This window comes from Jaculus jaculus, chromosome X, assembly GCF_020740685.1.
Source record: "Jaculus jaculus isolate mJacJac1 chromosome X, mJacJac1.mat.Y.cur, whole genome shotgun sequence".
NCBI lineage: Eukaryota > Metazoa > Chordata > Mammalia > Rodentia > Dipodidae > Jaculus > Jaculus jaculus.
In genome coordinates, this window is record NC_059125.1 from 119,786,926 (window position 1) to 119,803,419 (window position 16,494).

Below are 16,494 nucleotides of genomic sequence, written 5' to 3' on the forward strand. Positions count from 1 at the left end.
CTGCTGTGCATGTCCAATTTTATGGCTTAGTGGCTCAGATAGCACCCAGTTCATGATGCGTGGTATAGAACACATGGTAACTTGATGGCCTATCTTCATGCATTCAGTTTCCACTATGGTCCAATCAGGACATGAACTATCTCTCAAAGGGAGAATAGTTGTCTTCAGATGACAGCCTCACTCAAAAATCCCAAGGGCTTCTGCTATGATTTACCTATGGTGGCTTGCCAAAGGCTCCAAGTGGCACCTCTAGCCAACATGGATTCCTCAAGTGCCATCGGATCTGCTAAATCAATCATATGGCTCAAGGGGCAGAGCAGCCCAAACCTGTTGAAAAGCCTTCCCTTGTTCTGTGCCCCACTGAAAACTAGCAGCTTTCTGAGTCACTTGGTATATGGGACAAAGTAACACACCCAAGTGAAGAATGTGCTGTCTCCAAACTTCAAATAAGCCCACTGAGCATTGTGCTTCTTTCTTAATGGTAGGAGGGGCCAGATGCAACAATTTACTCCTTCAACTAAGAATATCTCTGCATGCCCCACACTGCTGGATTCCTAGGATTTTAATGAAGTAGAAACCTCTTGAATGTTGGTTGGATTTATTTTCCATCCCATGATGTGCATATGGTATACCAACAACTGCAGAGTGGTTGCTACCTCCTGCTTACTTGGTCTAATAAGCATAATATCATCAATATAATGGATCAATGTGATACCTTGTGAAGGGGTGAACGAACATGATCCCTATGAACTAAATTATGACCCAGAGCTGGAGAATTAATATAACTTTATGGTAAAAGAGTGAGTGCATTGGTAGCCTTGCTAGCTAAAAGCAAGCTGAGGTCCGTCCGCCTCAGTTGCCATAGATGAGCAGCAGTCATGGCTCTGAGCTACCCCATGGCCGCTGGCCTCAACAATGGACACAAGGTGACGAAGAACATGAGCAAGCCGAGGCACAGACAGCACAGTCAATGGCGTGGGCCTCTGACCAAGCACACCAAGTTCTTTCAGGACAAGATCCATGAGATGTGCGGCTTGGCGCCCTACGAGTGGCGGGCCTTGGAGCTGCTCAAGGTGTCCAAGGACAAGCACACACTCAAGTTCATCATGAAAACAAATGATCATAAATGTTGGCGGGGATGTGGAAAAAGAGAAACCCTTCTACACTGCTGGTGGGAATGCAATCGGGTCCAGCCATTGTGGGAATCAGTGTGGAGGTTCCTAAAACAGCTAAAGATTGATCTACTATATGACCCAGCTATAGCACTCCTAGGCATATATCCTAACTCATCTCATTTCATTAGAAGTACATGCTCAACCATGTTTATTGCTGCTCAATTTATAATAGCTGGGAAATGGAACCAGCCTAGATGTCCCTCAACTGATGAGTGGATAATGAAGATGTGGCACATTTATACAATGGAGTTCTACTCAGCGATAAAGAAAAATGAAGTTATGAAATTTGCAGGAAAATGGATGGACCTGGAAAGGATTATACTAAGTGAGGTAACCCAGGCCCAGAAAGCCAAGCGCCACATGTTCTCTCTCATATGGGGATCCTAGCTACAGATGATTGGACTTCTGTGTGAGAAGGAAAATACTTGGTAGCAGAGGCCAGTAAGTTAAAAAGGAGACATAAAGGGAAGAGAAAGGAAGGGAGGAGGGTATTTAATAGGTTGGTATTGTATATATGTAAGTACAATGATTGAGATGGGGAGGTAATATGATAGAGAATGGAATTGCAAAGGGGAAAGTGTGGGGGGGGGGAGGGAGGGAATTACCATGGGATTTTTTTTATAATCATGGAAAATGTTAATAAGAATTAAAAAAAAAAAAAGAATCCAGTGGGGACGCACATGCGCGCTAAGAGGAAGCACAAGGAGCTAAGCAGCGTGCTGGTCGCTAGGGGCAAGGCGGTGGCCAGGAAGGACTGAACCCACCCCCACCCCCACACCCTGTATAAACCCTTGTTTATGCCGGGGGGAAAAAAATTAAAAATGAAAGCATGCTGCTTTTGGTAGTCTTCATGGATAAGTCTGGAGAGGAAAGCATTTGCATGATCAATAGCTTCTTACTAGGTGCCATAAGATGTGCTAAGTTGCTCAAGTAAGGAAACCACATCTGTGGGTCCCTGGTTCCTCAGGGGGCCTTTGTGCACGAGCTCCCCTGAGGCATCAGTCAACTGTGGAGCAGGGTCTTGAGTGGCCATGAGTGCAACAGGAAGAAATACTCGGGAGACAGGGCAGCTCAATTATTTGTCAGGGGACTGACTTTTTATAAGCAGTTGAGAGACAGAGTGGGAAGAGGGTCCTAAGGGGATTGGTGGGTTCAAAAGTTGCTTGCCATGCCTAGTTGGCATAAAGAGATGTTCATTCCAGCATATAGAGAGTCAGGTGATCTATATAATGGAGAGAACAGGTATAGGGTACCAGTCTCAGGGGCATGGGCTGTGTGAAGGCTGCTGGCTGATACCATAAAAGGAGTTTCCTAGACAACTGGCCAAAGGTCACATGGCTATGAGTGAAGCCTAAGTCTTATCAGGACATCCAGGTGCCCTGGACTGGCGGGGAGGGAGTGGCCTTACTCCTGCCTGTCTCAGGGACTGAGATTTGTCCAGGGTTCAGGCTGCTGCAACCTTTCCATAACCTGGGGCCCTAATTGTGTCTGAAACCTTAGGCCTGCTTTACCCACTTTAACCGGGGGCTCTACCTGTATCTGACATACATGTGGTATAGCAGCAGAAATTGGAGTCACCACTTGATTAAGTTTCTGATAATCAAGTGTCATTCTCCAGGATCCATCTGTCTTCCCACCAGCCCAAATAGGAGATTGAAGAGAGACTTGGTGGGAACCACTACCCCCACCTCCTTCAAATCCATTATAGTGGCATTAATCTCTGCAATTGCTCCAGGAATGTGATATTGTTTTTGGTTCACTATTTTCCCAGGTAGTGGCAGCCCTAATGGCCTCCACCTGAAATTTCCAACCACAATAGTGGCCTCGAACTCATGGTGATCCTCCTACCTCTGCCTCCCAAGTGCTGGGATTAAAGTCGTGTGCCACCATGCCTGGCTACAAATCTGTTTTTTATAGCCTTAGTGTAAAGCATGTCTTCTGTACCCTCCCATTGTGGGTAATTAAAGTTTTTAAAAAATATTTTTTTTATTTATTTATGAGAGAGAGAGAGAATGGGCACTCTAGGGCCTATAGCCACTATAAATGTAAATGAATTCCAGGTGCGTGTGTCACCATGTGCATCTGGCTTACATGGGTTCTGGGAAATTAAACCTGGGTCCTTAGGCTTTTTAAGCAAGTGCCTTAACTGCTAAGCCATCTCTCCAGCCCAAGAATTAGGTTTTACATAGCAAATCTACTCTAGCATTCCAATTTTCCCAAGCTTTTTTTTTTTGTTGTTTCTCCCCAGCCTTTTAATCCATTCATCAACATTAAACCAGGGGATATCAGGGTATCAGGGAGTTCCAACTCATTTGTAGTAGGTCATATTAATTTTATTTTAATTTTTTTTCTGTTTTATTTATTTGAGAGGGAGATTAAAAAGCAGAGAGAGGGCTGGAGAGATGGCTTAGTGGTTAAGCGCTTGCCTGTGAAGCCTAAGGACCCCGGTTCGAGGCTCGGTTCCCCAGGTCCCACGTTAGCCAGATGCACAAGGGGGCGCATGCATCTGGAGTTCGTTTGCAGAGGCTGGAAGCCCTGGCGCGCCCATTCTCTTTCTCTTCCTCTATCTGTCTTTCTCTCTGTGTCTGTCGCTCTCAAATAAATAAATAAATAAAATTAAAAAAAAAAAAAAGCAGAGAGAGAGAGAAAAAATGGGCATACCAGGGCCTCTAACCACTACAGATGAACTCCAAATGCATGCTCCACCTTGTGTATCTGGTTGTATGTGGGAACTAGGAAATTAAACTTGGGTCCTTAGGCTTCACAAGCAAGCGCTTTAAGTGCTAAGCCATCTCTCCAGCCCTAGTAGGCTATCTTTTCACCCATACTTTAGCCAACCAATCAAATAAACTTTTTATGCCCATTTTTTCTCTCTCTCTCTGCTTTTTTTTTTTAATTTTATTTATTTATTTGAGAGCGACAGACACAGAGAGAAAGACAGATAGAGGAAGAGAAAGAGAATGGGCGCGCCAGGGCTTCCAGCCTCTGCAAACGAACTCCAGATGCATGCGCCCCCTTGTGCATCTGGCTAACGTGGGACCTGGGGAACCGAGCCTCGAACCGGGGTCCTTAGGCTTCACAGGCAAGCGCTTAACCACTAAGCCATCTCTCCAGCCCCCTAGTAGGCTATCTTTTCACCCATACTTTAGCCAACCAATCAAATAAACTTTTGGCACCCTCCATTATTAAACCTAGAATCTCTGCTCAATGGACTCATATTGATAAACTCAGCTTGATCTAGTTTTATGTTCCCTCCTCCATCATCCCACACCCTTAAAATCCATTCCCACAATATTCCACAGACGTTTGCTGAAATGGGTTACAAAACTAATTAAGTTCTTTTTTTGTTTTGTTTTGTTTTGTTTTTCGAGGTAGGGTCTCACACTAGTCCAGGCTGACCTGGAATTCACTCTGTTGTCTCAGGGTGGCCTTGAACTCACAGCGACCCTCCTACCTCTGCCTCCCCATTGCTGGGATTAAAGGGGTGCACCACCACGCCCGGCTAATTAAGTTCTTTTTAAAAATATTATTTATTTATTTATTTGCAAGAAGAGAGAGACAGAGAGAAGAGACACAGACAGAGAGAATGGGTGTGCCAGGGTCTCTAGCCACTGCAAACAGACTCCAGCTGCATGTTGTGCATCTGGCTTTACATGGGCACTGAGGAATTGAACCCAGGTTGTTAGGCTTTGCAGGCAAGCACCTTAACAGCTGAGCCATCTTTCCAGTCTAAGTTCTTTTTATTATTTTTTTTGTTTTGTTTTTTTTCAAGGTAGTGTCTCACTCTAGCCCAGGATGACCTGGAATTCACCATATAGTCTCAGAGTGGCCTCAAACTCACAGCAATCCTCCTACCTCTGTCTCATGAGTGCTGGGATTAAAGGTGTGTGCCACCACACTGGCTTGTTTGTGTTTTTTTAATTTTTTTTTGTTCATTATTTATTTGAGAGTGACAGACACAGAGAGAAAGGCAGAGAGAGAGAGAGAGAATGGGTGCACCAGGGCCTCCAGCCACTGCAAACAAATTCCAGATGCATGCGCCTCCTTCTGCATCTGGCTAATGTGATTCATGGAGAATCGGGCCTCAAACTGGGGTTCTTAGGCTTCACAGGCAAGCACTTAACCGCTAAGCCATCTCTCCAGCCCATTGCTTGTGTTTTTTTGAGGTAGGGTCCTGCTGTATCCCAGACTGAACTGGAATTCATTACGCAATTTCAGGCTGCCCTCAAACTCACAGCTATCCTCCTACCTCTGCCTCCTGAGTGTTGAGATTAAAGGTGTGCACCACCACTCTATGCTAAAAAATAAAATAAAATAAATAATGAAGTTCTTTAGAGATGTATCCCAACCCCTCATGGGTCACACTTTTTTTGTTGTTTTTTCCAGGTATGGTCTCACTCTAGTCCGGGCTGATCTGAAACTTACTCTGTAGTCCCAAACTGTCTAAAAACTCACAGCAATCCTCCTACCTCTGCCTCATGTGTGCTGGAATTAAAGACATGCGTCACCACACCTAGCTATTGGTCACCCATTCAAGCTCACCACTCAGGGCCTGCTTAGCCTTACGTCTGGTTGTACGTCTAGAGGTAAAGATGAGTTAGCACTGAGGGGCATCAGATTGTCTCCTTGGCATCTCCTTCAGGGAAGATCTTTGCTGGTCCCACAGATAAAGCAAGACTAATCCCCTCGGACTAGGGCTGAGAGGGCAACAGTGCAGGGTTGGGGATACATCTGCTACGAGATGTGGGGAGGGTTCGTCCCTCAGGCAAAATAAAGCCATCAAACTCTGACATCTGAGAGTTCAGTGCCATCAATTTCACCTGGGTCTTCCCTTACGTCTTCATCCCATGTTACAAAATTCCATTATTTTGCAATCAGTGCCTTCACTTTACTGATGCACTTCATGCTGGGACTTGAACTTGCATTGTAAGTCAGGCAATCAAATGATGGGGGCTTGAGTTTCATTTCTGCAGCTTGAGACCTATGGGTGCTGGAGAGAAGAGTCTCCCACAGCACCCTTAGAAAACTTTAGGTCGCTAATGCACAACATGAGGTGGGAAATTTTACCTCTGACCTTCATCTTTTCCCTTGTTACTTTATTTAGAGATGCTAGAAGCAACCAGCCAGCATCATAATATTTCTTACTTTTCTACAAATACTCAGAAGTTTTATATCCACAGTCACTAAATTTCTTACTCCTCCCAAAAAGTGATCAAGTATATCTATCCTGCATAGTTCTTTAAATAGTTCACACTGTGGGTTATTTCAGTGCTCTCCTTGATGCCGGGAGTCTTTCATTTGTAGGGCTGTAGTTGGCAAGGCAGCTCCAGATAACAGCAAACCCAGTGGAGAAAATCATCCTCATAGAACTGTAGAATGAAGATATATTACAAAGAGGATTTTTTAAATTACAGGATATGAGTGAGGCAGTCCAACACTAGCTATCTGTAAACTGGAGAGGTTGTGAAGTGAACCCAGTAGCTACTCAGTCTGCAAAGCTGGATGCCTCAGCAATCCAACCTGGTACTGAAGGCCTGGAGGATCCCTGGAGAGCCATTAGTTTTCGATCCACATTGGAATGCTGATGAAGCCAAGTTCTGATGCCTATGAAAGATAGCAGCAACAGGGTAGATGCACGGAACCGCAAGTAACAAGGCAATTAGGCTCAAGGTCCTGTAGAGACTGGAAAGATGGCTCAGCAGCTAAGGCGTTTGTCTACAAAAGGTCCTGTGTTCTCTCTCTCTCTCCTGGAATTCACTATGTATTCTCAGGGTGGTCTTGAACTCATGGCGATCCTCCTACTGCCTCCTGAGTGCTGGGATCAAAGGCATGCGCCAGCATACCTAGCTCTCTTTTGTTTTTTTCGAGGTAGAGTCTCGTTCTAGCCCAGGCTAACCTGGAATTCGCTATGTAGTCTCAGAGTGGACTTGAACTCATGGCAATCCTCCTACCTTTGCCTCCCAAGTACTGGGAACAAAGGTGTGCAACTCCACATGCAGTGGTCCTGAGTTCTCTTGGAGCTACTTTATATATTGCCCACCACCAGAAGGGCCACCGCTCTGAGGGAAAGATTTCCTAACCTCCATCAATCCTTCCTGGAAACACCCTTAGTGAACTTGCCCAAAAGACATGTCTCTTACTTGATTTCTAACTTGATCAAGTTGATAGTGGAAATTTTTTGTTTGCTTGCTTTGTTTTTCGAGGTAGGGTCTCACTCTGGCCCAGGCTGACCTGGAATTCACTATGAAGTCTCAGGTTGGCCTCGAACTCATAGAGATCCTCCTACCTCTGCCTCCTGAGTCCTGGGATTAAAGGCATGCGGCACCATGCCAGGCTGATAGTAGAATTTAACTTTCACAAAGAGCTTACATGATTCTTGTTTTATGGGCATTTTTGTCTGTTTGTACATTTTTTTTTCTCTCCTATTAATTATATGGCCTCTGTTCTTTCCTAAGACCTCCAAAGCCCTTTTTCTTCTGTAACTTCTGGATGTTGAATTTATCAACTACCAGGACCTCAAGGCAAATCAGGTGCTCTCTGTTTCAAATAGAGAATTCTCAGGCAAGGAAGTACTGCTTTACTTCAAACCTATAAGACTCTATGCTATGAGGCTTTTATTGGGCTTCATAGAACAGTTCTGACATAGCCTTTTCCAAGCTGAGTTTGCTGAGTCATAAGGTCCAAGGAACGGCACAGTCTGCACTGCAGTCCCGATTTGCTACTGAGCCATTTCTTCAGATCTCACTTAAAACTGGCAGCCTTACAGTCTACCCAGTAAGTGGGTCAGAGCAGCCTATCCAAATATGGCATGTATTGTCTTCTAAATCCAAAGAGGCCACTGAAGATGGGTTTCTTTGTGGCCCATGATGCAAGGGAAAAACAACTTGGCTTGTGATTTAAAGAACACATCCTGAAGCCAGCCGTGGTGGCACACACATTTAATCTCAGCATTCAAAAAACAGAGGTAGAAGGATCGCCATGAGTTTGAGGCCACCCTGAGACTACATAGTAAATTCCAGATCAGCCTTGGCTTGAGTGAGACGCTACCTTAACAAAGAAAATGGAGAGACAGCTTAGTGGTTAAGGTGCTTGCCTGCAAAGCAAAAGGATTCATCCAGGCTCAGTTCCCCAGGACTCATGTAACCCAGATGCACAAAGTGGTATATGTTTCTGGGGTTCGTTTGCAGCTGCTAGAGGCCCTGGCGTGTCCTCTCTCTGTCTCTTTTCTTTCTCTCTCTCTCTCTTTCAAATAAATAAATAAAAATAAAATATTTGTAAAAAAGAGGAAGAATGTCTATCTCTTTTTTTTGGGGGGGGAGGTTCAAGGTAGGGTCTCACTCTAGCCCAGGCTGACCTGGAATTAACTATCTAGTCTCAAGGTGGCCTGGAACTCACAACAATCCTCCTACCTCTGCCTCCTGAGTGCTGGGATTAAAAGCTTCCACTACCAGGCCCAGATTTTTTTTTTTTATGCTGGGGATTGAACCCAGGCAGGGCTTTGAACATTCTAGGTATATACTTTGGTCCACAGCTCCAACCCAAGGAGGGCAAACTATTTCTGATAACATTTCCTAAGGAAATAGATGCCAAAGGCTGTGTTAATGTGCTCTAGTAAATATACCACCTTGGGAACCTTGCAGCTGAAATTGGCACCATCACTAGATAGAATTGACACTAATCTATAATCATTCATGGAGAGTTGTGCCTTCAAAGTCTAAGGACCCATGTTCCACTCTCCAGGTCCCATGTAAGCCAGACACACAAATGTGAGTCAACTGCAAGGTCGCACATGTCCACTATGTGCATCTGGAGTTCAATTGCAGTGGCTGAGACCCTGATGTGCCAATTCTCTCTCTCTCTCTCTAAAATAAAAGAAAGGTAAAAAAAAAAAAACCAAGAAATATTTATTTTGGCTCATAGTTTCAGAGGCACCAATCTATCATAGCAAAGACGGTAGGGGCAGTAGAGCAGAGCAGAGACTGTTCACTTTGTAGTAAACAGGAAGCACATGGGGAGAATACCTGCACGGTCTATCTCCTTTCAACTTTTGATTCCATCTGGGCCCTCAGCCTATGGAACTGTGTCACTCCTATTCAGGGAGGAACCTCCACTCTTAGTTAATCCTCCCTGGAAATGCCCTAACAGACACACCTAAAGGTGTTCTTTCCTAATCTCTAAGGCATGTCTCAATTTGTCAACCAAGAGTAACCATCACACCCAATAATGGAAATAACCATTTCTAAAATATTATGAGGAAAAAAGAGTTTATTCACAGATCATTGGTAGAACTTGGTTATTCTGTATTTGCAGGAATGAGGGGAAATATAAGCTGGGAGAAAATCTTAAGGAGCTAGACAAGGGAGGAATGTGAAGCTGGATGTGGGAGTATTCATAATGGAACATTCTCTCATTACTCAGGACACTTGGCAAGGACTCCTGGAGTAGGCCTACTACACTGCATGAATGGGATCTTGAAACTTGGATGTAAACAATCAGAAATGAGGCTTCTGAACTCAGCTGGCATTAAAATATTAGCATAATACACTAATAGTTCCAGGCCTGGAGATTGCTCAGTGGTTAAAGGTGTTGCAAAGCCTGCCAACCTGGGTTTGATCCCCCCAGCAAGCATGTAAAGCCAGACACAAAATGTTGGGCAAATGTCTGGCCTCTGTTTGCAAATAAATAATTTTTGGGGGGAGTGGTTCGAGGTAGGGTCTCACTGTAGCTCAGGCTGACCTGGAATTCACTATGTAGTCTCAGGGTAGCCTCGAACTCATGGCCATCCTCCTACCTCTGCCTCCTGAGTGCTGGGATTAAAGGCATGTGCCACCACACCTGGCTCAAAAAATTAATTTAAATAAAAAGAAACACTGTCTGGCATTGTGGCTACTGTCTTTAATCCTAGCACTTGAGAGACTGAGGTAGGAAGATCACCATGAGTTTGAGGCCAGCCTGGGACTACAGAGTGAGTTCCAGGTCAGACTGAACTAAGGTAAAACCCTACCTCAAAAAAATGTAATTTTGCCACTTCTGTCAATTTTAAATAAAATATTACAGAAGACCTTCAAATTAGAATTGGGGAAGAGGCATGGATAAAATTTAAAATAATCATTGATTTTTTTTTAAACCAGTAGAGGTTGCCTGGCATGGTGGCACACACCTTTAATCCCATCACTGAGGAGGCATTCTGTGAGTTTGAAGCCACCTAGACTACAGAGTGAGTTACAGGTCAGCTTGTGTTGGAGTGAGACCCTACATCAAAAAAAAAAAAAAAAAAAAAAAGCCCGGTGTGGTGGTGCACGCCTTTAATCCCAGCACTTGGGAGGCAAATGTCACTGTGAGGTTTGAGGCCACCCTGAGACTACATAGTGAATTCCAGGTCAGCCTGGGCTAGATTGAGACCCTACCTCAAAAATGAAAAAGAACAAAAACATAAATTTAGGTATGCTGAATGCTAGTATCCCCAGCTGATGGCAATTGGAAATTAAAGCCTCCTGGAAGCAGTGTGTTGTTGGGGGTGGGCTTATGGGTGTTATAGCCAGTTTCCCCTTGCCAGCGCTTGGAATACTCTCCTGTTGCTATTGTCCGCCTTATGTTGGCCAGGGGGTAATATCCACCCTCTGCTCATGCTATCGTTTTCCCCTGCCATCCTGGAGCTTCCCCTCGAGCCTGTAAGCCAAAATAAACCTCTTTTTCCCACAAGCTGCTCTTGGTTGGGTGATTTCTACCAGCAATGAGAACCTGACTGCAACAGAAGCTAAAATTAGAAGGATATAGTGAAGATTAGCATGGCCCCTGTTCAGGATTACATGCAAATTCATGAAGTGTTCCATTTTGTATATAGGTCATTGGAACTAAAAATGAATGAAACAACTTCAGAGTTAAACTACACCAAAGATCAAACGGACTTAATGGATATAGGCAGAATACTCCATGTAAAAAATCGAGAAGAGCTGGATAGATTGCTTAGTGGTTAAGGCACTTGCCTGCAAAGCTAAAGGACTCAGGTTCAATTCCCCAAGACCCATGAAAGCCAGATATGCAAGGTGGTGCACGCATCTGAAGTTCATTTACAGTGGCTAAAGGTCCTGGAACGCCCATTCCTTCCCCCACCTTATAAATTAAAAATATATATATAAAAATATATAAAAGATACAGACTACACATTCTCAGTATCCCATGGAAATGTCTCTAAAATAAAACCACATTCGAGTCCACAAATCAAGTCTTACTAAATACAAACTAATCAAAACAATGTTTTGTGGGCTAGAGGGATGGCTTGGGGGTTAAGACCCTTGCCTACAAATCGAAAGGACCCAGGTTTGATTCCTCAGTACTAACATAAAACCAGATGCACAAGTTGGCACAGGCATTTGGAGTTCATTTTCAGTGGCTGAAGGCCTTGGTGCACACATTCTCTCCCTCCCTCCCCCCCCCCCCCGTCTTCCCTCTCTCAAATAAATAAATAAAATATAAAACTATTTTTTTTAACAAAACAATGTTTTGTATCTTATCAGGTCATAGTAGAGCTAGAAATCAACAAGAAAAACTACACAAGTTATACAAATGCTTGAAGACTGAACAATTCACTCTTGAATAATCGGTGAGTCACTGAAAAACTTAGGGAGAAAATTTACAAAATACCTATAATTAAATGAAAGTGCAATCATGCTTACCAAGATCCTTAAGAAACAGTTAAGAAAATTCTAAGAACTACAAGTGCTTACATTAAAGAAAATCAAAGATAGCCGGGCATGGTGGTGCACACCTTTAATCTCAGCACTCTGGAAGCAGAGGTAGGTGAATCACGGTGAGTTTGAGGCCGGCCTGAGACTACATAGTGAATTCCAGGTTTGCCTGGACTAGAGCGAAACCCTACCTCGAAAAACCAAATTAAAAAAAAAAAAGTCAAAGATGGGCACTGGAGAGATGGCTTAGCAGTCAAGGCATTTGCCTGCAAAGCCTAAGGATACCAGTTTGATTCCCCAGGACCCCTGTAAGCCAGATTCACAAGGGGGCACATGTGTCTGGAGTTTGTCTGAAGTGGCTAAGGCCGTGGCCCACCCATTCTCTCTCCTCCGCACCACCTTTATCTGCTTCTTTCTCTCTCAAATAAATACATTAATTAAACTTAAAAAAATCAAGCCAGGGGCTGGAGAGATGGCTTATCAGTTAAGCGCTTGCCTGTGAAGCCTAAGGACCCCAGTTTGAGGCTCAATTCCCCAGGACCCACGTTAGCCAGATGCACAAGGGGGCGCACGTGTCTGGAGTTCGTTTGCAGTGGCTGGAGGCCCTGGTGCATCCATTCTCTCTTTCTCTATCTGCCTCTTTCTCTCTTTGGCTGTTGCTCTGAAATACATAAAAAATAAACAAAAATATTTAAGAACGTTAAAAAAAAATCAAGCCACTTGTCCTGGCACATGCCTTTAATCCCAGCACTTGAGAGGCAGAGGTAGGAGGATCACCGTGACTTTGAGGCCACCCTGAGACTGCATAGTGAATTCCAGGTCAGCCTGGGCTAGAGGGAAACCCTACCTCAACACCCCCCCAAAAAAAATCAAAGATGAGCCGGGCGTGGTGGCGCACACCTTTAATCCCAGCACTTGGGAGGCAGAGGTAGGAGGATCGCTGAGAGTTCGAGGCCACCCTGAGACTACATAGTGAATTCCAGGTCAGCCTGAGCCAGAGTGAGACCCTACCTCGAAAAACCAAAAAAAAAAAAAAAATCAAAGATGGGGGATAGAGAGATGGCTTAGCAGTTAAAGCACTTGCCTGTGAAGCCTAAGAACCCAGGTTTAACTCCCCAGAAACCCATAAGGGGACACATGTACACAAGGTCACCCATGTGCACAAGGTGACACACATTTGGAGTTCGACTACAGTGGTTAGAGGCCTTGGTGTACCAATTCTCTCATAAAAATATCAAAGATAGGTTGGAGAGATGGCTCAGCATTTAAAGCACTTGCCTGCAAAGCTTAGTGACCAAAGTTCCATTCCCCAGAAGTCCCATATAGCCAGATATAGAAAGTGGCACATATATTTGGAGTTTGTTTGCAGTTCCTGGAAGCTCTAGAGCATCCATTCTTTCTGTCTCTCTGTCCGTTTCTCTTCTATCTCTCTGTTTGCAAATAAATAAACATAAACATTTAAATTAAAAATCACAAAAAAGCCGGGCATGGTGGCGCACGCCTTTAATCCCAGCACTTGGGAGACAGAGGTAGGAGGATCACCATGAGTTCAAAGCCACCCTGAGATTCCATAGTGAATTCCAGGTCAGCCTGAGCTAGAGTGAAACCCTACCTCAAACCCCCCCTCAAAAAAAATTACAAAAAACTATAATCAAAGAGGTCAGGCATGGTGGCGCATGCCTTTGTTCCCAACACTTGGGAGGCAGAGGTAGGAGGATTGCTGTGAGTTTGAGCGCAGCCTGGGACTACAGAGTGAGATCCAGGTCAGCCTGGGATATAGTGAGACCCGCCGCTGTAAGACAGTTGGCTTCTTCCTCTGCTGTCTCCTCCGAGCACTTCGAGAAGCTGCACGAGATCTTCTGCAGCCTCCGACAAGAAGTTGGTTAGGATTTTGATGAAAAGCAACAGGAAGCAAATGAAATGTTGGCGGAAATGGAGGAAGAACTACGATATGCACCCATGTCTTTCTATAACCCCATGATGCCGAATCTGGCTTACAGGGGTCCTGGGGAATCAAACTGGTATCCTTAGGCTTTGCAGGCAAATGCCTTGACTGCTAAGCCATCTCTCCAGTGCCCATCTTTGACTTTTTTTTTTTTAATTTGGTTTTTCGAGGTAGGGTTTCGCTCTAGTCCAGGCAAACCTGGAATTCACTATGTAGTCTCAGGCCGGCCTCAAACTCACCGTGATTCACCTACCTCTGCTTCCAGAGTGCTGAGATTAAAGGTGTGCACCACCATGCCCGGCTATCTTTGATTTTCTTTAATGTAAGCACTTGTAGTTCTTAGAATTTTCTTAACTGTTTCTTAAGGATCTTGGTAAGCATGATTGCACTTTCATTTAATTATAGCTTCGAAACTACCAGAAGGACCTTGCCAAACTCCACGGGGAAGTGAGAAGCACACCTTTGACAGGCACACCTGGGGGCCGAGGAGACATGAAGTATGGCACATACGCCTTAGAGAATGAGCACATGAATCGGCTACAGTCACAAAAAACATTGCTTCTACAAGGCACTGAAAGCCTGAACCAAGCCACCCAAAGCATTGAGCGCTCTCATCGATGAGAGCCACAGAAACTGACCAGATTGGCTCAGAAATCACAGGAGAACTTGGGGAGCTGAGAGACCAGTTGGAAGGTACCTGAAGCAGACTGGTAAATCCAAATGAAAACTGGAGCAAAAGTCGAAAGATTCTCCGCTTGATGTCCAGAAAAGTGACAGCCAACAAGCTGCTGCTCTCCATCATCTTATTGGAGCTGGCCATCCTACCTTCTCTGCTTTATTACAAATTCTTTTGCAAGCACTGAACTTCTTGTACAGAAGGGTTTGTGAAACAGAACCTTGGCCCTGTGAATGAATCTGTTAGGGATGTTAAATGTGTTGCTGCCGTGGGTTAGGTACCAGAATGCACTGTGTAGCCAAACCATGGGAGAAGGGAGAGTGATGGGAAAACCACATAAATGTCAAGGAAAAGCAACAAGACCACTATGATATACCAAGGTAATAATGCTGTTTATCACTTCTTAAAATTTACATATTATGATATTAATACCTAGTGAGCAGCAAAAAAAGTGCATTTACAATAGTAGTATTGGCTACCATAATGGAGAACAGAAGTTTACAACTGTGAGAATGCACCTATGTTCTCATTAAGGTAGTATTGACCCAGACAGCTCTTTATTATCTGTCCCCTAAAATGCTTTGCAAGCCTGGAATGCCCACTGTAGAAGGTGCCAGTGCAGTATTTCCTAAATTCTCACACGTTCTTCGTTTTCTGACTCATCTGGTGAACTTGGGGTAGGAAGCTGGTCATAGACAACATGTCATCCTCCTCTTGTCTGACCAAAACTTGAAGCAATCACATCCACTGCGAGGCTGGCTGTGGCCTTCGCTTCTTCCTTTGAAGTGGCCAGCTGAGGATTGACTTCAACAAGGTCCAGTGTGACAGCAGCCCTGGAAGAATGAAGTATAAAAAACCTCAGGTGGGCCAGAAATGGTGGCTCACGCCTTTAATCCCAGCACTTGGGAGGCAGAGGTAGGAGGATCTCTGTGAGTACGAGGCCACTGTGAGACTCCATAGTGAATTCCAGGTCAGCCTGGGATAGAGTGAGACCCTACCTTGAAAAACCTAAATAAATAAATAAATAAAATAAAAAAACCTCAGGTGGGGCTGGAGGGATGGTTTATCGATTGAAGTGCTTGCCTGCAAAGCCAAAGGACCCAGGTTTGATTCCCTAGGACTCACATAAGCCAGGTGCACAAGGTGGCACATACATCTGGAGTTCACTTGTAGTGGCTGAAGGCCCTGGTGCACCCATTCTCTCTCAAATAAATATTATAAAAAATATTTCTTAAAAGCCTCAGGCTAGATAGATGGCTCAGCAGTTCAAGCTGAGTTCAATTCTCTAGTACCTACCTGATGCACAATGTGGCACTTGTATATGGAGGTTTGTTTTTTTTTTTTTTTTTTTTTTTTTTTTTGCAGTGGCTAGAGGCCCTGGTGCACCCGTTCTTGTTTCTGTGCTAGGCATGGTGGTGCACACCTTTAATCCCAGTACTTGTGAGGCACATATAGAATTGCTATAAGTTTGAGGCCAGCCTGAGACTACACAGTAAATTCCAGGACAGCCTGGGCTAGAGTGAGACCCTACCTTGAAAAACAAAACCTGTCAGGCTGGAGAGATGGCCTAGGGGTTAAGGCGCCATAAGCATAAGGTGGTGCACACGTGGAGTTCTACTTCAGTGGATGGAGGCTCTGGTGCACCAATTCTCACCAAATCTTTTTGCAGGCTTCTACCTTGTACTTTCTCCGTGTACTGTAGTGATACTAAAAAAGTTAGAGACCCTCCTTTGAAAAACCAACAAAAAAAACCCTGACCAGTAAACACTGAAGAAAGGAAGGATTTATTTTGTTTCACAATTTGAGGTTACAGTCCACCATGGCAAGAAAGGAACAGAGACACTGGGTGTGGTGGTGCACGCCTTTAATCCCAGCACTCAGGAGGAAAAAAAAAAAAAATAAGGGGCTGAAGAGATGGTTCAACAGTTAAGGTGCTTGCCAGCAAGCAACAACCAGGGTTAGGGTTGGGTTCCCTAGTGCCCATGTAAAGCCAGCAAAGAAAATATTTTT

At 44.4% G+C, this 16,494-nt stretch overlaps 1 protein-coding gene, 1 non-coding gene and 1 pseudogene across 2 annotated transcripts; all 3 read left to right on the top strand.

Moving 5' to 3' along the window:
* The first annotated feature begins 878 nt into the window (after positions 1-878).
* LOC123456761 (60S ribosomal protein L36-like) lies at positions 879-1,933 on the top strand. Its single transcript, XM_045141125.1, has 2 exons — positions 879-1,128; positions 1,845-1,933. Exons 1-2 carry the CDS (start codon positions 879-881, stop codon positions 1,931-1,933), a joined length of 339 nt encoding a protein of 112 aa, XP_044997060.1.
* An 8,979-nt stretch (positions 1,934-10,912) lies between these two features.
* Positions 10,913-11,014, top strand: LOC123456908. The gene has a single exon (XR_006634773.1). It is a non-coding gene; the product is annotated as a U6 spliceosomal RNA (small nuclear RNA).
* Positions 11,015-13,743: 2,729 nt separating this feature from the next.
* Positions 13,744-14,671, top strand: LOC123456755 (annotated as a pseudogene).
* Positions 14,672-16,494: the final 1,823 nt, after the last annotated feature.

Excerpts from the sequence above, each read along its gene's own strand:
- LOC123456761 (XM_045141125.1), top strand. The coding sequence starts at position 879 with ATGGCTCTGAGCTACCCCATGGCCGCTGGCCTCAACAATGGACACAAG. Across the intron at positions 1,129-1,844 it reads GAAAACAAATGATCATAAAT|TGGGGACGCACATGCGCGCT; the intron begins GTTGGCGGGGAT and ends AAAAGAATCCAG.